General features: G+C 43.2%; 1 protein-coding gene across 2 annotated transcripts in view; it reads right to left on the bottom strand.

Moving 5' to 3' along the window:
* Window positions 1-25280, bottom strand: part of ntn2 (netrin 2) — a 44207-nt gene that overhangs the window by 6197 nt on the left and 12730 nt on the right. For both annotated transcript variants that reach the window (XM_044178855.1, XM_044178854.1), the window contains exons 2-5: window positions 23607-24872; window positions 11147-11335; window positions 4773-4922; window positions 2484-2537 (exon numbers count right to left, since the gene is read on the bottom strand). In XM_044178855.1, coding sequence (XP_044034790.1) covers window positions 2484-2537; window positions 4773-4922; window positions 11147-11335; window positions 23607-24657 — 1444 coding nt within the window. In that variant the 5' untranslated portion in view covers window positions 24658-24872. The remainder of the gene's footprint in view (window positions 1-2483; window positions 2538-4772; window positions 4923-11146; window positions 11336-23606; window positions 24873-25280) is intronic.

Raw genomic sequence — 25280 nt, 5'->3', positions numbered from 1 at the left:
TCATGTTGCTTCCCAAAGCAAACCAAATAAAATTGCTGGACATGAAATGCCCCAATTAAAAAAAAAAAAGTCATGAGAGAGAGAAATTATGCTTTTGGGTTGCATGAGAGTAGGGGTGTTGCATTGCTCATTTTTTGGGGAAGCACGGATGGAGCAATGGAAGGAGGGAAGAAACAGGGAACCAAGGAGCCCATAAAAATGTCCAGGAGGTTTGGCTGTATATCAGAGTGCTGGAGATTTTATTAGCCAGAGAGAGGAGAGAAAAGGAAAGAAAGGGAGAAAGAGAGAGCAGATGGCAGCTTCCAATAACCTCAAGACAGGGTGACTTTAAAAAAAACGATGAGTGGAGGTGTAGCTGTGGACGGGTGCAGAGGTGTATGTGTGGATGGATTTGTGTGTGTGTGTGTGTGTGTGTATTGTACATTACTCACAGACTTAATTATGATGTTGAATATCATAGCTTGCTTAAGGTCTTTTTCATTATAAGTGAGCATGTGCAGATCATTATCATGTAAGTGTGCATGCAACTGTGACAGGCATGCATTTGTATGAGAAGTGCATGGATTTCATTAGATCACTACCATTGTGTGTGTGTGTGTGTGTGTGTGTGCGCTTGTGTGCAGTATACAGTGGCTGGCCTAAAGGTATCAGTGGTGAAACACTGGCTGGGAGACAGTGTGTGTTTTCCCATGAAGAGTCACTTAATGCTGGCTGTTCACCTGGAAAAGCTCTCGGTGTATCGCCCACTGACCCGGAAGACTGGCCCACTGAAAATACTCACAATTGGCTCCGGTGCTCTCGTTGCCCTCGTTCCCTTGAGCCTCTCTCACTGTGCCATGACAAGGACAAATTGCATCCACCGCCCCTTACACAAAAACATTTTGGGCCCTTAGGTTTCTGATGGTGAAGCTCGTTCTATGGTAGTTTAGGAAGGAGAAAGATGGGGGAAATGCTCTGGTGTGTTTGGTAGAGCCTGAGGTGAATTGGCGATCAACAACTCTTGTGTTCTTAGACCCTGTAACATTTTCCCAGGGAAGTAGTAAACACAAGAAAGGGCTGGACTGTGCATTTTTCTTTTCTTTCTCCAAAAAGGCTCAAAGGCGCAAGTGAGAGGAAACGGAATGAGAGAAGTCGCAAATGAGAAAAGAAGCTGCAAATTTGAGAAAATTATTATTATCTATTTACCTTTAAAGGAAATATTTAAACATTTTAGGAAATTCGCTTTCTTGCCAAGAGTTGGATGACCAGACAGATACCACTCTCATGTATGTGCGGTAAATATGCAGCTGGAACCAGTGGCTGGTTAGCTTAGCTTAGCAGCTAGCCTGGCTCTGTGCAACAACATCTGTTATACGTCTTTTTTAAAAGCTGTACAAAAACCAAAGTGTAAAAACAACAATGTGCGGTTTATGTGACAGACTATTTCTTGGCCTATTTCTGTTTCCAGTCTTTGTGCCATAGCTTAGCTTAGCTAATTTACAATATTTACTGTACAGACATGAGAGTGGTATAAATCTTCTAACTCATTTAACTCTTAGCAAGAAAGAAAATAAGCATATGTCCCAATATGTCAAAGTATTCATTTAATGTAAACCAATTTATTCATTCTATACCATTAGATTTAATAGAGGTTTTTCTATAATGACTATATGCAATGTTCATTGACTGCATGACCAAGTTTGGCCTTCAGCTGAACTATTTTCCTGTGAAGTGAAGTCAGTATCAGCCATTATAGACATCTTTACCCCTCTAACTCATACCCTCAAATTGTATTTAACCTTTGACATGTAAGAAGTTCATAAGTCAAAAGTGTAATTTGCTGTGAACTTTCTGACAAAATATGTAATTTGTAGAGAAAGGATATAAAAACAATACAACTATAGTCTTTAAATAGTGCAGTAAAGTATCGGTGGCAAAGTGGGGGGTACGATCTGCAGCCTGAGTAATGATATATGTTATAAACCTACTAATGAATCAACATTTCCAAATCAGCACCACCATTCAAATGAAACAGCCGCAGAATGAAAAATAAGGGCAGAGTAATTGACCGGGGCCTAAATTGGACAGTTAGAGGGAGAGCGTGAACAAATTTCCCACCAGTCACTTGCCAACACTCTTTTCACGCCTCAAAACTCTCCCTTCCACTATATCTCCCAGCTAAACTTTAACTAATCACCTCTGCTGCCTATCTGCTGGCCTTGGCTTTAAGCTGCAGCTATATTTTGAGCACAGCAAGGCTCCACTAACTTGAGGTTAGCGGTTGGGGAAACTGTGCCAAGGACACAGGTTTTTAAGACAATGGAAAAATTCTGCAGGCCCCAGTGCCCTCGTTCTCTTTGCAGAACTTCAAAAGAGGGGACCCACCCTTCATTAATATTTATTCCACACCTTAAAACTCAAGTCCAGAAATATTAAAAAATATGTTTTGTTCCTCTCATAAAGCAGTGGTGCTTATGGGCGAGGTGCAGAGAGCATATACTAACCTGCTGGTTCTTCTGTGCTGCTCACTACAGCTGTGGGGTTGACCACTGGGATTTCTGAAACACACACAAGAAATGCAAAGTTATTTTACTGGTTAAATGTAAATCCATACCTTTAAAGTATGGTCTAAGTGATGTGGCTGTATGCCTGCTAAGAGTACATGTGTGGTCAAAGAAATAAAGTATGTCTGAATTCATTAAAAGCAATTCCAAAGAGTGGGTATGGGAAGGTTTTGTTAATATATGAATACACCCACAACAGAGGGTAAGATTAGTGTTGAGGAGAAGTAGAAAGTGTCTTTGCTCACCAAGGCCAATAAGAGAAAATACCAGGGTTGTTGTACAGTAGGTTTGGATTGTGACATATGTCAACTATGCACATGAAAACACATGGGACAGTGCAGACAGACATGCTAGATAAACGCTGACAGACTGACAGGGATACTTATTGGTGGTGAAAGGGAAGACAGGCTCAAATAAACCATGCATTCCACAGACTAATGTGGTGGTTTTGGTCATTTTTAAGGAATACATTGAACGATTCTGAGCCAGTATGAGTGGAAGAAATAATGGAGGTCAGAGGACCAAATTTAAATTTTGTGTCAGACTCAGTATGCACCACAAATTCACCAAGTAATCCAGTTTGGAGAAGTCAATCCATTCAAAGTCGGCACACTTGATACATCTGAGACAGAAGTCGATTCTTTGAGGCACACACATTCAAATGGAAAGGTGGCTGCACTAGATTAGTCTTGTCCTCCCCTAACAGATGCTGGGTTAACACTGCTGTGTAATCTCCATGCAAGCATGTATAGACAGATGGACAGATGGCAAGGGGACAATTTTGGTTGGATCGTCTTGAGACAGATGCAGCCCTCCCTCGCTGTGCCCGCTGGCTACTCTAAAAAGTGCCTCATGGAATTCCTCCAGGACTTCTCTTCTAATCGTATGCAACTTTCCAATACAAATGCTAATGCTAACAACAGGCCCACTGCTTTTACCGTAAACAGAGTTACTGGAACGCCGGCTTAGCATCCACCCAGAGGATCTGCTTTTGATTGGATTTGGAGGTTGAGGGATTGAACCAAGCAAGTGGGAGTGTGTTGGCAGGAGGTAGGGGGGGTTCTTGGAAAGCTGTTTTGAGGCAAAAGCAGCAGTTGTCTCCCTGAAATTATGGACACCCCACCAACAAAAACAAACAAGGGCATGGACCTTTGTGAAGGCAGGCGCAGCTGCTAGAAGCCACTTTGAGTCTGTGTGCCCTCATGGCCACATATTGTGAAGACAGACAGATGATGAAAGGATCATTCAGATGAGGGTTGCTGCCATCATACTAATTGGCTGCTTAATGGGCTTGTCTTCTGCTTTGGGGTCCAGGAGCCTCAATAGGAGGTAAGATGCCCACCATGAGGCCATATTGACACACACAGTTGTCATTAACACTATTCGTAATGCTCCAAATGTGCGCATGTACTTAAACGCACATACACAATCCTTCTTGTTCTCACTGGATGGTTCAGTGGCACTCAAATGAGTGGGGTCTGCCATCCATGACCACAGTTGTTTTCTCCTTCTTGCCCATCCGCCATCTGCTCCGGAGCTGCATGTGAGAGAAACAACATGGCAGCATGTGGCACAGTGTGGCAGAGCTCGGTACGGCACTGGGCGGCACGTTTTGCTTTGGTGGAGGCTGTCTTGTGAGTGTGTGCAATGTGTGCCCGTACCGCCTGGCACACAGTGTGGTGGAAAGTTTCCCTCTATTACACATGCCTGCATGTGCCGAGCCACTGGCAAACTTCATAACTCACACGCACACATATAGGCTTGTCACAGGAAATTAAAAACCTGATGTAGTCAACATAAAAACTACAGCGAGTACACACACACACACACACACACACACACACACACAATACACTGTTGACAGCAAGTGGAAAACAATAACCATCTTGAGTTCTCACACTACCAGCTCTCCACTAACTTGCACTTTAACAAAGATCACGTTTCAGTTTAGCCTGATGTTACATCTGGGCCCTTGTACATGTACGGTATATATGCTGCGCAGCGATCGGGTTGGGTGTGCCTGTCAGAAGGTCAGAATGACTTTAGACTACTAAAGGGAAGTGTGCTGTTAATTATGCCTTTTGTTATATTATGTTGTTCACAATGGAGCTTGTCAATGTTTTGCAGTTTCATGCAATGACTCACTGACAAGCTGATACAATTACAAAGTTATCAGTGTCATATGCACTGGCTGGTATTTTTGTGTGCATGTCTATGTGAGTCACTCACTGATGCAGGGGGCCACAGGTGAGCGGCTCTGCTGGTAGCCCTTGGCGCAGCGGTTGCAGGTGATGCCAGTGACACCGTCCTTGCAGGGGCACTGGCCTGTGGTCTGGTTGCACGTCTTGCCTGCTGCGCCCACAGGGTGGCAGTCACAGGCTGGGGTGGGGGTCGGGGACAGGTGTGAAGGGGGAGGGAGGGTTGTGATATAAGAAAGAGGAGAGAGAGAAAATATATTAGATATTAATTCATTAAACGTATTGCCAAAATGACACACACAAGACACCGGCTTATTCCTTGGATATGAGTCTCTGTAGGGATCTTCTGTTTTTTTGCCAGCAGATATGCATTAGGACTGAATGTCTGGCTCAGGACTTCAGGGTCCCGGGGTGAGGCAGCCTTTTCCTGTCTGCTTCTGTGCTTGGGATTCCCTGAACACTGCAAGGAGAAACACTGTGTATGTGCATCTGTTTGTGTGAAGAGTAATTCAGCGAGTCAGAAAGAATTTCTGTGTTAATGCAGAAGATAGCAAGTGACTAGTAAAATGACTAACAGGGGGATGGGGTGATGCATGTAGTGCATCACTGTCAAGAGACCCAGAAAAGCACACTGTGCCGTCCTCTCTGCTTGTTTCCGCTCTCCTAAATGTTGTGTGCAGTCTGGTGCCTGCTTGGTGACACACGCTCTGCTGTTTCATCACTTCCCGAAAGTTCAGTCGATGCCCAGCAAATGCCAACAGCAACAAGCAATGCTCCGGTCACCTTGCTGTGGCAAAGCTTTTATTAGTTTTGCTGGTTGTGGGCAATTTCTTCAAACCCCCTTAAGCAACATGAGGCATTTTTTTTGGTTTAAAGAGCTGTTAAATACAAGAGCTGGCGTGTTGGTCCGAAGCCTTCTGAGAGAGCTTTACAAGATGTTAGAGAAGATGACAGGGAGAGGGAGAAGCAACATATCGGTGAGTAAGAAGTGAAGGAGAGGATTGGAGAGAAACAGGCAGAGAGTAAGAGACACAGTGCTTCAGTGTAGTCCAAACACAGCCTCTGGTGTGCTCAACAGCATAAACAACAGTGAATCTAACCAAACTGTGGCTACTCCGACTCTACTAAAAACAGACATTTGTTCTTTAAGTAATAAACACATACTTAACATTTAACAGCAATCCAGCCAGACAAACACATCAATGATATGTCAAAACAAATGTAAGACTATTACATCTTCTTGAGCAGTCTTCAGGGGTGTGACTGATTGGTGATCTGTCCAGAGTAAAACAAGTTAGAGTACAGAAAAGCATCTTATTTGCTGACATGCTGCAAAAAATACTACAAACCATGAAATACAAGGTGAACATTCTGCTTTTCCCCCATATTTTCAATGTAATTCTTTGGAAAACAGGCACAGGATAGTGTAAAATTACTAAAGCAAACCTAGAGTAACTCGACCGTAACACAATAGCTGTAATTGTCCAAGCTTATCAAGAAAAGACAAGAAAGGCCAAAATTACACTTTGGGGAAAAACCCTGTAACCCAACAGTTTGTTACAGGGCTTGCCAAAGAAAGGCAGCTGCTAACATGCCACGGTTTCTTCCCACCACTTGACGGAACTGTGAATGTGTTTATTTGTGCTGGACATTTTTTAGCTGCTACAACAGAGGGGAGCCTGAGGACCCTACCACCTGTTGACTGGGCAAAGGGAGGGTTTAAATGGCTGAAATGACCCAAGAGTGGTCGTGTGTGTCTGGCGGCGGGGTGGGGAGGGATTAACTGCAGCTCAGATCTTCAGAAACATGTTCGCCTTTTCCGGCAAGGCCAACCGGTCCACAGGTATCAAAGTGGCTGCGCTCTGTTTGAAGCTGTGCACAGAGACGTAAATCTGATGCTTCAGCGTCCGTGCAAAATCCCCACCATTTGAGTCACGCAGGCCCAACCAGAAAACTCAAGCTTTGATGACACTTGGTAAGAGTTTCTGACTGACCTAAAGGGAATACACATCTGCATATGGCAGAGTAACATGCAGGGCTGAGTTTGATGTCAGAGGCCAAGTCAACAACAGTCTCCGGACTGTCAGTCTGTTGCTCTGTGCCAACGACATAACTATATATATATATATATATATATATATATATATATATATATATACTACTAACTATATACTAACTATATATCCTTCACCTCCATACCCACCCTCATTCATCAGCCAGAGCTCCTGCCACTGTTATCAGGTACTACATTCTCCACGAACCATTTGAGAATCTCTGACATTCCTGCTGGAGTTTGTGCCCTTAGACGTCTTAATGAAACCCAGCTGATTAGTGCACTAACACACAGATATGAAACCCTGATCTATAGAAGGTGGCCTTGGATCTTGTATAATTTGCATAGATTAACATTTTCCATCCTAAACTGATGAATGAGTAATTGTTTTAAGTTCAACTGAAAAGTAAACAAGCTAGTTTTATCAAAATAAAATATTCCTAAACTTTTGATTTGAGGTTTATTCTTGCCTGTGAAATGATGCGTCCAAAGCACATGTGGGATAAACCCCCTGTTATATGATCTGTCGGATACAAGTCTGGAGTTGGTCTGTCATGCCTGCCAAAACATGTGGCCGTTGTTTCCTGGCTGATCACTGAACAGCACAAGCTATCAACTCAATCCAGTCAGATGGGGTAATGTTAGACGTTCTCACTTCCATTCTAAACAATCATAGGCTGTTAAGACATCAGAGTTTACTGCTGATGTCCACATTGTTCAGTAAACAACCAGCAACTGCCAGGTCTGAATGGGCAGTAAGAGGCAGGATGGGGATAGGGGTGGTGGCGTCAATCTCCACCCCCAGCTCTCCTTCGTGAACTGTTTTTCTGAAGTTTTATGTGCAGGGGCTCAGGCCAGTTAAGAAGCAGTAAAAACATCCTCAGAGGTTGATGACTTTTCAATCCTTTGTGTCTGCAGATGTGACAGGCACTGTGTTGGGATTTGTAGTCCTTTGACAGGCGTTTGCTCAATTTAACTGATTCGTGTTGCTCTGTGCATGTGTGTGTGCATATGGGCTAAAGTATTTGCGAGGACTGCTGTTTGTTTGCAGTTATTGGCAGTCGCCACATTTGGAGAGGGTCGTGTTATTTGTACCCTTGGCTGGAAATATGTTTTTTAACAGTCAATTTTGTTTTGCTGGCTATTTACTTGTGAAAATAAATAAAAGTGTTAAAATGTGTGCATTTCTACGACTCATTTGTGCACATGGTTTAGAAATTCATACTCTCAAATTAATCATGTGTGCTCTTGATTTATCATAATTTAATACCCTTCATGGCATTAGTCTTGACTGGTGTGTACCCTTTAGGTGTGTACCCTTTACACTCACGTTAGGGATCGCTTGGATTTATTAAATTTTTTTTTTATCTTTGAGATATGTGGATATACTTGGAGTTTTGGCTGTTAAACACAAATCTGTGTTATCTTTGAGACTGAGATTGAGAACCTCCGAGGAGGGGGGAGGAGGCAAAATATATAATATGATATTAAATCGAGAGCACAAATTAGTCATTCGTGCGCACAAATTATTAAATTGTGAGATTGAATTAAGTCATTTGTATGCACAAATTATTATTATGCACAAATCATTCAATTGAGCGCACAAATAATTTTTAAAGAGAAATTAGCATTATTTTTGCATTTAAAGTAATAATGTTGAAGGACTGATAAATGGAAGATGTCAACAGAACAGCTCCACTCTCTCAGTGACATCTGAGATTAAAATCTTTATTCTCTGGCTTTACTCTGTTCATGGTCACAGGTACTGGCTAAACTTGATACTAATAATACAAAAATGGTGTTATTTGCCCTCAAGGATCACATTTTCATGCTGCTGTAGGCCAGGAACTATATTACTAACCTAAAATTACTTTTAGAATTAGATTGCGTAACACATTTTCTGTCTACAGTGTTTTCTGACAGCAAATATCCTCATGCTCTGCTTCAGAAAGATATTTGAGACATACGGCCAATGTGGTTTATATTGGCCGGCACTGCTTCACATGGGCTATGGCCTCATTTTTAATGCCTTTTATCAATGTTCCTTGTGGTCAACGGATACCAGCTGTATGGCTTGGATTCACATAAAAACCTTGTATTTTGAAGACCTCATATACTGCATCCAGGCCATGCGGTGATTGCCATGTTTCTTTCATTTTGCTGACTGTTTTAATGCACGTGACACTGTAAAGGGCTCCTGGAGAGGCTGGTGCCCGGGCATTTGAACTGGAGAGTTGGAGCCCTGCAGATTCACTTTGCATTGTGGGTACTTAACATGGAAGACGTGTGTTTTGTGTACGTGGGAGGTAAGTGGTGGTGGTGGTGATGGAGGCAGGGAAGAGAGGTGGTTACTCCTCCTCATATACTCCTCAGATTGTGTATAGACACCCATCTACAGAGCAGATCTTATTAGAAACAGACATGGCCTATTGGTCCTCCCAGAGCCTGCGCTGCCTCAGCCCTCCCCACTCCTGTCTCGCCTTTAGAAATCACCTGTATTTTATTGCTGTAACTCCATTTCAGACGTGACACTCACCCCCCTTCAGCCATACCGAACTGCTGACCTCTATTTTGACCCTGATACATGGAGATAAAACAGGAGGAGGGCAAAAACCAGGGCAGAAAAATAAAATCAGGGATGTTATGATAAAAAAAGAGAAAGGTTTTAAAGACTTTAGTTGTGTTGTTAGTCATGGAGAGAGAAATCAGAAGTTAGGGAGGAAGAGGGGATGGTGGTTATAAACAATCATGGAAGATGGAGAAGATGGAGATGAAAAAAATTGAGCAAGGGCTGAGGCAAAGGAAAATGACGGCTCCTAGAAGGCTGTGGAATTGCTCTGATCAATCACGGAGCCAGCCGCTGAGCAGAGGCTTTTCAGATGTTAACTTTCATTTCCGTCACATCTGGGGCCTTTGTGAAGGAGGGAAGTAAACTGTTTACCACCTGATCATTAGGCTTTGATAAGGACAAATTGCAGTGTCAGGGGGCTTGACTGTGTGTGAGAGAATCACACTCCCAGGTACTGCAGGAAATGGAAGATGGGGGAACAATTTGCACATGGGGACACTCATCTCAGGGCTCCTGTCAGGATTGAGGCAGATCTCTTTCTGTCAGTGTTTTGGTGCAGTAACAGGTCAAATGACTTAAGTTTAAAGGTATGTGACCAAGTCACTGTGGAGTTTTTGCCATTAGATGATGAATGGCTCGACTTCTCAGCGCAACTAATATCATGCCATTTCTAACCTCCTGGTGTTCAGTTACAGCTTGGGTCGGCTGCAGAAGGAAAACTGAGCGGAAGCCAGTGGGAGATTCTCGCCATGAAATTTCAACCAAAAGATCTTCACATCTATGAGCACTGGCAGCTCTCAGCAATGCTGTTTTTTAATGTTCTGGAAGTGATTCTTTACCTTCAGCAGGATCAACAGAATAAAAAAACTCCCTCTCTGCTATTGATTTGAATATTTTCCTGAGAAACAAGTACAGGAAACTGGTGTTATTTTTGCAATGAGTCCAGCAAGAGGAGAGAAATGCTTCCAGCATAATATCAGGCATAAAAATATTCCCTGCAAATATGAAATAATAAAAGGGTAAAATACATGTTTCCATGAGAAATGCTTTGGTCAAGTGATAATATTATGTGGTGTGTGGTATGGAGAAACATTTGGTGGGACGGCCAGAAAAGCTTCGGGCATAGTGTCAATTCGTTTCTCTCTGCTATGGTATGGCAAGTCAGACGTGCTGATATTTTTTATTGAAAGTTACCATGACCGTGCATGTTTCCAATCATAAATTAGTAGGGTTAGAACGTCTCAATCAGCTTTTGTTTGAACATTTTGTTAACATTTAGCGCAGCATTCTGCCAAATGAAAAGTCAAACTGAGCTTAAAGTAATAATCTGTGACATTTTCATATAAATAAATATTCATTTTGCTACTCTATTACTGATTGATATAACACAAAAGTGATCCTTGTTCATGAAAACTTTCACATGAGTCGTTGTAAACAGAGTGGTTGGTAATTCTTTCTCAGAAATATACTTGTGTTTTATGTTTCTGACAGCAGAAGAAGAAGTGGGTATTTAGTGCTGAATGAGCAGTGATCACCACCGTGTATGAATAGACAAAGAAATGAGTGCCACCCAGAGACACTCAAACTTTATCAACAGAAAATGCAAGGAAAAATAGATCAGAGTTGCTGCTTGATTGCCAAGAGAAGTGTAGGAAACAGCACAGCAATCAGCACTTCCAGCACCACAGAGTCCAGAATCTCATGAATACCACTTTGAAAAACAACTATTACAGTCAAATTAAGTAGGGCACTCAGCAGCGTAATTTCTTTGTTGGACTCTTACCTTTGCAGGCTCGTCGGTGACTGATCGGTCTGGCCATGTCTCTGTAAAAGCCCTCCTTGCAGTAGTGGCAATGGCGGCCCGCAGTGTTATGGCGGCAGTTCATGCAGACCCCTCCGCTCTTCCTCCCTGACAGCTTATACAACTCCATATTGAATCGACAGCGACGGGCGTGGAGGTTGCAGTTGCACGCTGCGGAGGGAAGGGGAAAGTTAACATCATCAGTTGTGTGATTGCATCAGCAAACGCGAGTGGGATTAATGTAAAAGTTTACAATATCTTCACAGTATGTATCCTTATAGAGTCTAAATGTAAGTTAGCTTAGATGAAATGTTCATATGGAGTGTGCATTGCAGTGAAACATATTCTTACTATCACGTATATATCAAGAGAGCTGGGAGAGACTTTCCAGTAAGGCAGTAGTGAGTGGTTTATAATCTACACTGCGGCTGTGTGCCTGGCTGCTATTCCAGAACTCATCAATCAAAAGTGATATTTGCAGAGCTCATTTTCTCCATTTCATAATTAATGAATTCGGCTTCTCTCAGACCATTAGTTATTAATCACTGGAAAGAGAGACATTAATTTCATGAATCACTGATGAGTAAAGACTATTAAAAGCGAGAGCGATCCAGATAAAGGAATGGGCTCAAGCTGGCTGTCTTCTAAATGAGGCGAACCACAATATACGGGACATGAAGTGAGGTAATATCTCTTCACAGTCTCTCCCAGTTCCACTTGAAATCCAGCTGACTCCTTTATGTATCTTTGCCTCACAAGTCTTTTCATTGATTCCTCCATAATAGACCACATTCACCAGCTCTGACATTATTCATAAACTACGTTTACTCTCTACATGTGGGGTTTGCATTTGAGAAGCCTAATGAAAAACCTGCCCTTCTTGTTTATGTAACAGAGTCTGATCCAGAGCCTCTGCTGGTTAAATCAGAGTCAGACCTGGGACCTGAAGACTTGGCCATGGCTTCAAAGACGACTGCTGCAGAGATTAGTTCTAGTTTGAAGTTATCCGCAGATAAATTAGAAAAGGGTAAACAATAGCAGAGCTTTCTGACCAAAATGTCAACAGTTATGGCAAAGGAGGATTATTAGGGGATCACAACAGAAGGTGATATTAATTAACTTGAATCTGGTGGGAGTGTGTTTGAGAAAAGTACACTAACAATGGATGTTTAGAATAGACGAAGACACAACAATGGGGAATAAGTAAAGACAGACTGGCTGAAGGATTGGGAGGCTTTATATTTGTGTCTATATGTGTGGCTTTGTGTGCAATAAAGTTACTGGTGAGTATGCAGTTACAGAAATATATTTAAAACTGACAATATTGATTGAAATATTTTAAATGCTAACTATATTTTGATTTGATTGATTGATTTTGATCTGTTCTGCCTCCTTTTCTGTCTCATCCATGCGCTCAATGTGTGTGAGAATGTGTGTAACATGTTAAGGGGCCAGTATACTCCATCAGAACTGCTTTTCAGACGGTCGAATAACTTTGGAACCCCCCACCACACACACACACACACACACACACACACACACACACACACACACACACACACACACACACACACACACACATCTTTCCGTGTCCGACCATTTCTGTAACTTTCTGAAACCGACAAGCCAACATTCACGCCCACTTCACACCGTGATTGGACAGCTGTGCCGAGGTGAGAAAGGAGCCAGGGTTTGAACTTCTCTCTCAAGCTCTCTTTTTTTCATTCTATTTCTTTCAGAAAACATGTTCTACGAACTAGTTATGATTGAGTATACAACATATTTATGGGTAACTTTAAAGTACTTTCATGAGTTACAGAATTGACTAAACAGTTGCAGCAGAAAAGGTAACAAAAATAAGTTTACTAGTCATTTTAAAAAGTTTCTTTCCTCATTATCACTAGCTGACACATGCTTTGCTGCTGCAGCCAAGGTCAGATCTGCAGTTACATTGAGCTCAATGATCTGTACAATGTTAGATGAGCTCCTTGCAGTTGATCATAAATGAAATGTTAATGACACTGGTGGATCGTTCATGAGAGGACGATCACTTGAATACATATGAGAAGTAATAAGTACTAAGTGAGAAGTGAACAATATGCATCTCCATCCACACTGAAAGGGAAGCCTGGCACCAGGTTGGGAAAGAGGCCCAGTTGCAGACCCTGGAAAAAAGGGGGAGCACATTCCCAGACTGTTTCCCAATTCCATCTGGTTATTATGCAGCCCAATTTGTATGGAATTCTGCAGTTAATGAAATGCTGTTTCATGTATGGATCCATATCGAGGCAGCGCTGTTTGTGTAGAGACACTGCTGGATCTTTTGGTGTGCTCTCATGAACTGGTAAGCCCAAGATGAGGATTGACCTTTGACCCTAGAGAAATATCCAAAGCAGATATGCAGGCAGTGTTAAGATGGCATCGCAATGTAGGACACTGAGGGAAGCTTGCACAATGAGCGAGTTCAAAGCTTTTTATCTTTAGTGATATGTTCCCTGTTTTAAATTAAAAATACACCAAATTGATGACATATTGGCTATGTAATTGGTTCTCTCTTTGTGTGCATGTGTGTGTGTGTGTTGTTGTGCCTGTATCTAGTGTGTGTGCATGTGAACAACTAAACAGCCTGTCCAACTTCTTTTTAGGGGAATGTGACAAAGAACACACCAGCTCTGGTGAGTGGCTGGAGCTGCTGGGGGGGAGAACGAGGTGGGGGACTGTGATTATGATCAAGCGTCTCAAACGCACACACAGCTGTGAGCACTTGTGTCCATTAACACCTTGTAGCAGAACATGAAAGCGATGGATCACATTTTCTCCCTAGCTGAAGTACCGACAGCTCTCTTATGGCATCTTCTCGATTTACTGCTGTGCAACAAGATCAGCCAACAAAGTCTGAGGTAAGAGAGGATATGTTCAAGTGTGGAAAATGTAAAGAAAGCTCCAGAATTGAACCTTTAAATGATTTAGCATGTGTAGCAATGATGGCTGGGAATGGCTTTAACAACAGACTTTTGTGACAGAGAATGAGAGAATTAGTGTCAAGCAGACATAATAATTTAGTATCTAACTTAGAAAAAAGAAAAACATGAATGAAAATGTGATCTGAGGTTAAAGACTGAGGAAAAAAGCACTGATGGCCTCAAGAAGATGTTTGTATGTGTACCCGTGTGTGTGTGTGTGCTTTCTATGGTGTACATGCTGTCTGCAGTTAACTTCAGCTCGGAGCTGCAGCTGCCCAAGGATCCTGGAATGTTTATGGGTTTGTTTTGAAGTGCTTGCACACACACATACACACACACTCCCAACCTGCCACCCCCACCACCGCAGCACCCCCTCACCCGAATTAGGCTCAGCGGGGATAACTGAACACTGTTGAAGGCCATTTTTCAATTCATTAACACATCAAAGTCTCACTAGTGCTCCGCAAAAACACTCACTAATTCTTATCTGTTGGGGGAAAAAGAGAGGAGTTCTGTGGGTGGTGGAAAGTCAGCAAAGAAACGGCGATCCTTCAGTGAACGCGGCTCCTTTATGGGTCAGTGTCCAATTCTAGGATGCGTAAATCTGATTCCTCATGTTGTCGTGGAAATAAAACAACAAACACAAGCTACAGGCTTGGCAAACAGATGCTAAAGCAAAAATAAAGGAGGGGATAGAGAGAGAGGAGCAAGAACCCCCTAGGAAAATATTAGAGTAGAGAATAGTTGCACCACTTTGTCATCAAAATGAACAGCACCAAATACAAATTTTGGTGGAATAACTGCTAGAGTAAATGTCTTGTTTTTATCCGATATCTTCCTCTATACAGTTTGCACACATCTCAGTTTGTGATCTAGGTGGTGCTTACTTCTTTAAGTATAGGAACAAATTGGAAATATTTCACGTAAAGTAGACTGACAGAAGACCACAATACTGTTCTATTTCAGCTTTCATAGCAGGTGCCTTAACAAGTGAATGTGTTCTGAACAAGCTCACAAACTGGTCTGTCAAGTGTGCTACAACAAATTGGCCCGTAAAGACTGCGCTAAACAAATAAAATGCAAGTGTGTTTGTGGACTGCACTGCCTCTCTGTTCCCCTCCATATGTCAGGGATAAATCTAACCTCATTTTTCCTTCAGCTCGCCCAAAGCCAAGCCGGTAAGCACAGCCAATTGATTTTGGATGCCTGTGGAAAACCCAAATCCCATGGCTAAAATTGGTCCTTGAAAATTGGAGGCCCGCTCTCTCACCACCACCTCTCCCCTCTTGGCCTAGGCCATGGTCCAGACCTGCTGCAGCCCCCCTTGGGTGTCCTCCCCGCCTAGCCAAACAGGTTCTGCTATATGGGCTCCTGCCATCGTGTGTGTGCCGGTGTGTATGGTGTGTGTCTGTGTCTGTGTGTTTGGGCTGAGTTCCGCCTGGCTGCTCCAGCCACCTGCTCAGGGCACCAGGAGTAACACCCGGTTAATTAGCTACTCATTAGAGCCAAGGCAATGTACAGTGTGGACAAATACACACATACACACACACATTTATGCACCACCACACACCAAAGACACTGCTTCAAGAGGTAGTAACCACTCACAACATGACAAGGATCAAGTAACAAAAGATACAAAAAAAGTCAAACTGAAGTGAGACTTAAACAGATGTAAACACTGCTGGGTCTGTAGACTCTAATGAGCTGTGGACAACAAGCTGAGACAAAGATTTAAGAACTCAGATGAAGACTAACAGGAAACTACAACTCCTGTAGCCCTGCTGAGTGCATTACGTGGATCTTGCTATGATGTATGCAGGACCTTCTACCTCTTTGTAACAAAGGCACTTTAGCCCCACTTGCTCTTTCCTTCTCTTCCACACAGACATATCTTTCACTTCTAGCTTTGACACCACGACTCAGCTCTCCCCTCCCTCCACTGGTTTCTGCGGTTAGCCTCACGCCGTGGGCTTAAGAGCCGGCTCTTGGGAGCCCTTTTGAACTGAGAGTCCCCTAATTCCTCTCCCACTTCTCCCCGAAGCCTCTCTCTCTCTCCCTCCCTCTCTCCTCTTACTTTCATGAGACCCCATCTCAAATACTCTCACTAGTTGCCTCTCCCTCTTTTTGCTTGTTTTCTTCCCCAACCCTTTCTCTTGTCCATCCTTTCCTCCATCTCCCCTTTCTGTCTCTGGATGGCATCAGGCAGGGAAAGATTTTAACGAGATTAGGCTGGAGGGTTGCCAGGTTGGGGGGCCTGGTGTCAGTCGAGAGTTGAGTCCTTAGCTCTGTTCCCTCTCCCTGGTCCACTTCACTTCCCCACATCTAAACATTGTTATCTCTGTCCCGCCTTTGCTTTCACTCTCTGTCTCAGTTGCTCTTTTTTTCCACAGAGACAGAGTAGACAACTGTTGTGCAATCAAATTAGCATGGCGAATCAGGAAAAACCGAGGTAAAAACAGATTTACTTTTGCCATGACTGTTGGCATACACAACCAAGAGGTCCACTCTGGGGGGGATGTATGCGATGCCTGGGCTAGTTTAGAAATAGAAAGTGACAGATGGAACCTCCTGTGTAAATTCACCACTGTGGCCAGAGATGACAGTGGAAATGGTGAGGGAAAATCATGTTATGTTTTATGTTTTTCTCTGATCAGGTTGTGACACAGGCTTCTATGTAAATGCACAGAAAGCAAAAGAGTCCTTGGAGGATGATGGGTGACCCAGAAATGAGCAGTAAAATCAGAGGTCAAATGTTGAGGAAGCTGAGGAAGAAAATATTAAGATAAGAAGCTGGGGTTTTTCCGGAAAATCTTGACAAAATCCAACACAATCAAAACAACCACCATTTTGTTTTCAATTTCACATGAGATTTTTTTATCCTTACTTTCAGTTTTAAGTGGAATTTTTTGGCTTACTTGTTGTGTAGCTGGCATTTTGTAGCTGACAAGTTTTCATCCAACTGAATGGTTTGATGAGTAAAAAAATGATGCGAATCATATGCTGTGGCCTTTGCAGTTACCAGATTACTGTGTGTGAGAATTTGACCCGACATGTTGTAGCACACCAGATGAGAGCATATCCTGTGAAAGAATGGTAATCATCCCCTTAACAGAGTTCTAGAGACTTGGAGAATCTATAACAAGGAGCACTGAAGCTGTTCTGGCACCTTACTAAGACGCTTTATGTTTTAAAAAAGAAATTGATGTAGCAGAAGCCAAGATATTCTGACTTTTAGTCCCTGGTGAGGGTTAAGCTCCAAAACCTTTGGATCCTTCAATTCCCATAATGCAATTCAATAGTGTATTTTGTTAGACCCTCCATGCCTGGTAAATGCCATTGTCGAGATTACCCTGATGACATCATCATAAGGATATCCATAAGGATATGATCATGGAGTGAAGGATAGACTGCTCCTCATGTCATGCACTCATTGTTAACAAACAGACATATATTTTCTCTTAACAGCGTCCGAATCTTGCTGCCACCGGCAACACCGGCCAGCAGCCAAAAACCACATATTTTCTCAGGCAATAGAGCACAGAGGCCTGCAACAGCATAAAAAGAGGCAAACTGTTACCAAAACACAAAGAATTCAATGAGAGAAGAAAAAGGCTGATTTCAGCAAAAAGAGAAATAAATATGAAATAAAAAAGAGGTAGCAGACAGGAAAAGGCAGAGAGTTAATCTTTGACAAGAGTCAGTTACACAAGGATAGAGAGGAAGAGAGTGCCAGTGGTGACGGGCACCTCAGGAGGTGATTGCTACCATCTGTGGGGGAGAGTCAGTGGGGGCCTGGGAGAATAGTGTGGGCACACTGCAGCTCCACCAGTTTGCTTTGGCACATGGATGAAACGTTACATCGCACTATTAGTTTACATGTGGCTCTCACACATACACAAATATAAGGAGATGCATATGCACACACACACACACACACACACACACACACACACACACACACACACACACACACACTCTTGGCCTCAGGCAGCCACAAAGCATTTCCCAAGGATCCAGCGTTTTAACCCAGCTGACATTAAAGCTGTTATTTGACACTTTGCTGTCCTTAACATTTGTTTCACCATGTTCTCTGCTTGCCAGAGAACCTGTGGCTTTGTAGAATTAAAACGCATCAATCCCTTGTGGGTTGGCCGAGGACCAAAGTTGCAATACTGACAGAGGGAATAAAAGTAAAGAGCAAAGCTACAGTACAAACCAATCAAACTGACCAAACCCTGTTGTCTCAGCCAGATAAAGGAAGTTACTTTTGCCTAAAACTCACACACCAAAACAAAACTCACACACCTCATGTTTGTTGGCCTCGCTGTGCAGTTGCCCCTGCATCTCACGCTAACCACCCCAGAGGCATCATTTCATAGGGCTGTTGATTTTTGAACAACATTCCTCGGCTGTGTGATTATTTGAAAAGCACAGGAGGTTTCTTTTTCAAAATCACTTTCTTTCAGCAACCCCCCTTCAACACATACACAAACAGCTCCTGCTCATTTGCGTGTCGCACTGTAAGTAATTGAAGTGTTGGTTCGCTGTTAGCCTCCAGCGACAGGCAGTGGGGGTGGGAGGGTCTTTAAGTCAATTAGCAAAAATAGGAACATGGCACATACATGTAGTAATATCACAGCAGCTCTGGCTTTTTTCATCATTATCCATCTATATTTGGCATCTCACTGAGCTTCATACCATGTTGCCCTCTAGGGACAGACAGCAAAATTTCAGCTAGCCATGGAGGACAATTTTAGGCTGCTGTTGTGCTGCAAAGCTGGATTCTCAAGGTTCAAATAGAAATTCATAGCAATCTAGTGAGGTTAGCGTCGCTCTCCCCGAGACCAAACAACTTTGTGTTGCAAGAACAAAAGCATGCAAATCCTGTTCCTCTCCATGCTACAATTGAGAAACTATAAAATGTGACTTTGACTTTCCAAATCATGTAAACTCACTCTTGTGCCATGGTTTCATGTGTGGTGTGTTTAAGAATGAGGTCACTTTTCAATCACCATGCCTAAAAAGTGTCTTGACAAATCTGCTCTACGACTGGAACATGGGCCTGACCTCTGCTTGCCCTTGCTAGGAGATGTGGAGGGGGGAAAATATGGTGTGAAAGAATGGAGGCCTATTTTGAAATTCTAATCAGCATCAAATAACCATCTGCCCCTTGTCGGCGAGGGAAACGAAGAGAGAGAGAAAGACAGAAATAAAAAAAAAAGAGAGTTTGTGTTTATGTGGTCTTCAGAGTTTCCACAGCTCTGTAGAGATCCGAGCGCTTATTCTGAGCCCTGTTCCTGAGCATGTGTTCCTGGCTGGCCTCTTCCTCTGACACACACATTCACATACACACACACACACACCTCTGCTGGATCACACTGTTCTCCTTAAGAACCCCATCTGTCAAATTCCCCCTAATTCCAGCTAATATTTTCCAAAAACAGTGGCTGAGCACACCAAAAACCTCAAGCCCCCACAAAAGGTTTGAGCGGGCTTGTGACAAGGCTTGAAAATGCAATATCTGTCTGTTCTCCTTCTCCTTCTTCCGCTATAAAATTCACATTTTAATGCAACCGCTAATTCATTAGAGTGGCAGACATGATCTAATAACATCTATTATATAACAGGTAATAACTTTTTTTGGAGGTAATAACTAATTTGTGGGAATTTCCTCCAGGTGATGACATTGACTGATGTATAATGAGAGTCTACAGTCAATACTTATTTGGTTGATTGATTTAATTTCACAGGAAACTTCTCTTCTTGTGCAAAAACAGAATACCATATCATATCGCTCATTCCCCACTGGACTCAATATGTCAAAATTTACTATTAAAAATATTCAACACCACACCCAAAAGCTGCAGCAGAGTAGGAACACCCAGCTCTGCTACCAACCGCAGCTCACCTGCATATCTGGCAAATCAGCCCAAATGGCAATTCAAACATCCTCCATGTGACCTCTGTGTTTAATACTATGAATTCATACCAGTGTGCCTGGCGCAACACTGGGAACAGACCTAACTTGGCTGGTCCATTAGGGATGGATGGTGTCTGGCCCTGGGCTCGTAACGTCCCAGAGCAGTACTGGACTTCCTACAGGCTGAGTCCAAATGAGGGAAAGGAAGCGCTGGAGAATAGAACAGCTTGGTGCCGCAGCCAAACAGGGCCAAGATGGCTGCAGACACGGCCAAGAGTAGAGAGCTCCTACACCACCATAAATTATCATCTACTCAGGGTGTCACATTGTCGTTGACTCCACAAGAGGCCTCTTCATTTTATACAGTGACTTTCGCAGACTCTATTATGGCATGATACACTGTCTCACATTTTTAAGTCAACATAAAGTATTTACATTACAGCATCGACCATGCCAGCAGAAAAGCCAATACTCCATCACAACCAGTAACCAAATAGCTCTTATCCATCTGTTTCCTCATTCTGTCGTGTGGCTCAAACTCTGGGCAGATAAATCACAGCTTTTTCCATCATGTCTCCCTCAATACAAACAGACACGCTCCTTTACGAGGCTGCCCTCTCTGACTACTAGAGCAGAGATTTGTAAACCAATGTCTTGAGGCAGGATTCATAGTGAGGGAGGCGGCAGATGGGTGTGTGTGTGCATGGCTTGTGTCTGGAGACAGTACATGAGCTTGCCAAGAGCACAGACAGTAATCTTGGTGCAGTGCATGTCAAACATTTAGTAAGACCAGAGAACAATCAAACCAGCTGGTTAGGGACAATGTTTTTGTTATGCAGGGTAAAGACAAGACTGCTAAGAGTAAGAGCAAAACCATACAAAATCTTTAAAACCATCTTAACAATAACGTTTAAAGTGGTGAAATTGGCTACCAAGCACATCATTTCTCAAGGACTGACAGACTCAAACGTGGGGTGTGAAACAACTATTGATTTGGCTATACATCTGCCCACTCTGAATTCCTCATTACCCACAAACCATCTCCCTGTCAACTTAACCTTGTCACCACCCCACAAAGGATCATGACCTCAGCTAGGCCCCCTCAGACCCTACCTCCAACCCAAACACCCACAGGGCCTCATGAAGGCTCTGGTGACACCTAAGGGACTCCTTGGCTCTGTAACTTGCCACTCTTACACACTTGCCCAGTCTAAACTACTTGCACTTCGCTGCCACAGTGGTGTGCCTCAGGGCTCACACTGCAGCCCGCCGCCATTTGTGCACCGACAAGGAAAGAAATGTAAGCAGAGAAATCAACAAGGGGCGGGTGCATTTGAAGAATGGGCTTTAATATACACTGGAGAGGCTTTTTAATGGCTCTCCTGCTACTTTGAGGATATTGTGGAACCATTTCTACCGGAATAAGCTGTAAAGAGGCTTTTGGAACATGCAATTGGGGACATCTGGGACTGACTTTTTGGCGTGTCCGGATGTGTGATCAGGTATAGCGTGCAACTTGCAATAGGCTTTAACTGCTCTGTATCAACACTGGGATTAAGTCATCAGAGTTGGCCAGTGCAGCCGGGCTGTTTAGTCCAGAAATCGTGGATGGAAGTGACATATCAATCCCGCTGAGAAGAGAGCTACAGGAAGCGGGTGTAACATTTCGGAAATGGCTACGGGACATTTGAAAGAGGGTGTGTGAAAAAGTATGAGCAAGAACATACTGAGGGATTTACAGGATATTGTTGAAGAATGGGCTAGGTGTATATGTGTGTGAGTGTGTGTGAGTGTGTGCCTGTATCTGTGAGTTGAGTAAGTGAGGGTGTCAAGGATAGATGAGAAGCCAAAGTAAGGTAGTGTTGGCATGGGAGGTTTCAGAGTACAGAGTGAGGAATTTGGATTTGTTGGCTAGTCTAATGCTAAAATGGCCTTGCTCCTCTGGCTCTGTCACTCTCTGTCCCCTTTAAACAGATCTGGCACTGTTCAATGCTAAATATGATCTCAGGCCAGCTCACTGGGCAATTATAACATGTTAGAAAAATATACACTGTTTTTCAATGTTCTGCTCCTGTTTTTTTTCTCTCTGGCTGTAATTTTATTTCATTATGGGAAAAGGTTAAAATGGGGACAGTGGTTTCTAATATGGTTTTATTTTCCTACGCTAACAAATTTTTATGACAAGCAAAATTGAACTGAATTAAGTTCCACCTATGTCTATTTATACTAACAGAGAAATGCTGTAAAAAAAAAAAAAATCACCACCAAAGAAACATCCACATATTAGAGAACCAATTCCTGCTAAAAACACATGGCTAACATGGCATGTGTCTAAAACCTTTGTACAGCCATGAAATTAATATATACATTAAATATCACATCAAAAACCTGTTATCATATAAAAGCCTAATCCAATACAAAACTAATCCATTTACATTAACAATAATTGCCATAGAAATTGCTATAATTTTACCTGGCAAGCTTTCAGAGCATGCCTGGATGACTTTAACCAAGCATGTCTTGGGGTAAAGGCAAACACTGCCAAATAACATTCTTGGATGACTTAGCTGTAGCAGTGTGCCAATGACTCGAGCTGTTGTCATTCACTGTTTAGACTTGCTTGTGAAAAAGAGTATTTTCATAGACAAGTCCAGAAAACATGATTTTGTTGAAAGTAGGCCTCCTTCCCCGTAGACGAACGGTAAATAGAAGGGGCTGATGGGAAATTTAAGGAAAGGATGGGCTCGTATTTTGAGAGATGTTGCCAACGTTGCAAGCTCAACCACTATATGCTACCAGAACTCTTCACCTGTATAAACACAAACATCTGGTATGTTCTGGCAACATTCTTAATTACCCTTGTGACAGTCAAGCACAGGTCATCATAGTTAAATCTCCTCCTTTTCTCTCTTTCTCTGTGTGTATGTGTATAAATAAAATTTGTTGGCCTGATTTTACATTGCTGTCTTCATATCCTGAAAATGGGTGGTGAAAAGGTCATGACTCTATCCAACAAAGAAATAAACAACCTGGATTTTCAAATATTTCCTAATTTTCATACACTCCTTGAACTAAGAATGGGATATTTGTATCAGATATATAGCAGTCACATTGTGCGTGCAACAGGGTTCAGTCCTCTGTCCGAATGCCATTCCCTCATTAGGAATTCTGAGATGTTTTGAGGAGATTGTCTTGGGGAAATAATGCCTCCCTGATTCATAGGAAGAGAAAAGGAAGCAAGGTATAGAGCTGAAGAAAGGGTGGGTTTCAACACATTACATTTGCGTGCTCCTTTCATAATGGCCACTGAATTGATGTAAAAGCTGTTAAAGGATATGTATTCATCGTCTCAGTTCTTCTCAAGGATTTTTTTAACACATAAAGTTATAGAGCTATTGTGTTAGGTCTCCTTTAAGAAAATCTGTTGTGCTAAATGTAAGTTCTCAGTAATGGCCTGTACTGTTTGGAGACAAAGAGAAATCTACAGCATTTTCCACAGCAGACTAACTGAAACATGTTAAAAGCACATAAAGAATGATAGATAGAGGGAAAGACTTACGCAGACACTCATTGGCCTCGCGGGCATTGGCCCTCTGCCATGGTCGGTCATAGTGAAAGGGCTTGCAGCGGTCACATTCAGGTCCCTCTGTGTTGTGCTTGCAGTCACACACCAGTTTGCCTTCCTTGTCTTTCAGACAGCGTGAGCCATGTCCGTTGCATTTACACCTCCCGCCCACCTGGAAGTCTCCCACTGCATAGAAATAAGTTGGCAGCGTTGATGTCACTGCCGTGGGGTCGTCGTCCCTCCCTCCGCTGTTGCTTCCAGCCCCCAATCCCAGCTCCCTGGGTAGTTGGGGCCGGCTGAAGACCACACGGATATCGGTGACAGTCACCCAGTCCTGGAGGACCGGGCTGTTGTCAAAGTCTTTGCCGGAGGGTCGTCCGTCCAGAGTGCTGAAAGCAATGAGCCCTCCAGAAAGCGGGTAGAGGTCAGTGTGGCCATCTGTGCATAGAGCCTCCTGTTCGTTCTGCTTGGTAATGGTTGCTTTGTTGGGCCGATTGTACATACGCCGGCACTGTGAGGAGTAGAACTGGTAGGGCATCCAGGTCTTGCCGTAGTCCATGCTCTTGTATATGGCCAGGGACTCTGGTCGTGGTGAACAGAACTGCAGGCTGACATAGGTGATCTCAAACTTTTTACCTAGTGAAAGGGTGAGAGTCACGTTGTACGGCGAGGTGTTGAGATTCTCAGACTGCCAGCAGGTGAGGTTGTGGGCTGAGTTGAGGTCAGTAAGGTAGGAAGCAGGGTGGGCACGGCGAGGGTCAGCTGCATCACAGATTTGGCATGTGCGTACAGAAGGCCGATCATCGCCTCGCTCCACCACACTACAGGAACGGGATGCAGGCCGGCCACAGACACTGGACACCATCACCTCCTTGCCAAAGGCAGCATTGATAAACTCGGGGATACAGCGGCGGGCTGCGCCTGTGTCGTCATAGCAAGGGTCGGGAGGGGTCTGCTGACCTGCGAAGGGATTGGTGGCACTGTGGGTGGAGGCTGAGCATGCCAGGAAGCACAGGCCCAGCAGGCACCTCCAGGGTTCCCTCATCCTGCTCAGAGGGCCTGTGTCTGAATGTGTGTCTGTGTTTATACACGGATGAGTCTTTGTGTGTGCACCCAAGAGTTTGTGTGTGTAAATGTGAATGTGTTGTGCAGATGTGTCTATGTGTGTGACTTTCCCCTATGTGTTCTATGTGTGTAAAATTGTGAGTCAATGGAAGGAGTGTCTGAGCTCAGTGACCCTTCACTTCAGGCTGACCCTTCCTGTAAGAGAGAAAAACAACAGAAAGGTCAATGTCATAGACATATTTTTACCATAATAGGATACAAAATAGAAAGTGACGCTGATCAAATTCTACTGTATAAAAAACAAGTTTGCGTCTTCAAAACCGAATTATATTTAACCCTAGGAAATTAAATTGGATGTACTGAACAATTACAAGTGAATGTTTTCATTGACTAAAAGCCTGTCAAAGGATAAGACAGTTAGACGAGGGGCCCAAGAGAAAGGATGTGACCATTTAAAGAGAGACATTAGTGGCTGCAAGTGACTGCTTCCTGAATTTCAATGCCGGCCTCTCATTCAGTACTTCCATTCAAGTCAAAACTGGCCAAGCCTTCTGGTCATGCTTGAGCAGCATGGCAGAAGTCACCCTATAATCCTTGGTGATG

Source organism: Siniperca chuatsi, linkage group LG20 (genome assembly GCF_020085105.1).
Source record: "Siniperca chuatsi isolate FFG_IHB_CAS linkage group LG20, ASM2008510v1, whole genome shotgun sequence".
In the NCBI taxonomy this organism is placed as follows: Eukaryota; Metazoa; Chordata; class Actinopteri; order Centrarchiformes; family Sinipercidae; genus Siniperca; species Siniperca chuatsi.
This window is presented reverse-complemented; position numbering and strand designations above follow the sequence as displayed.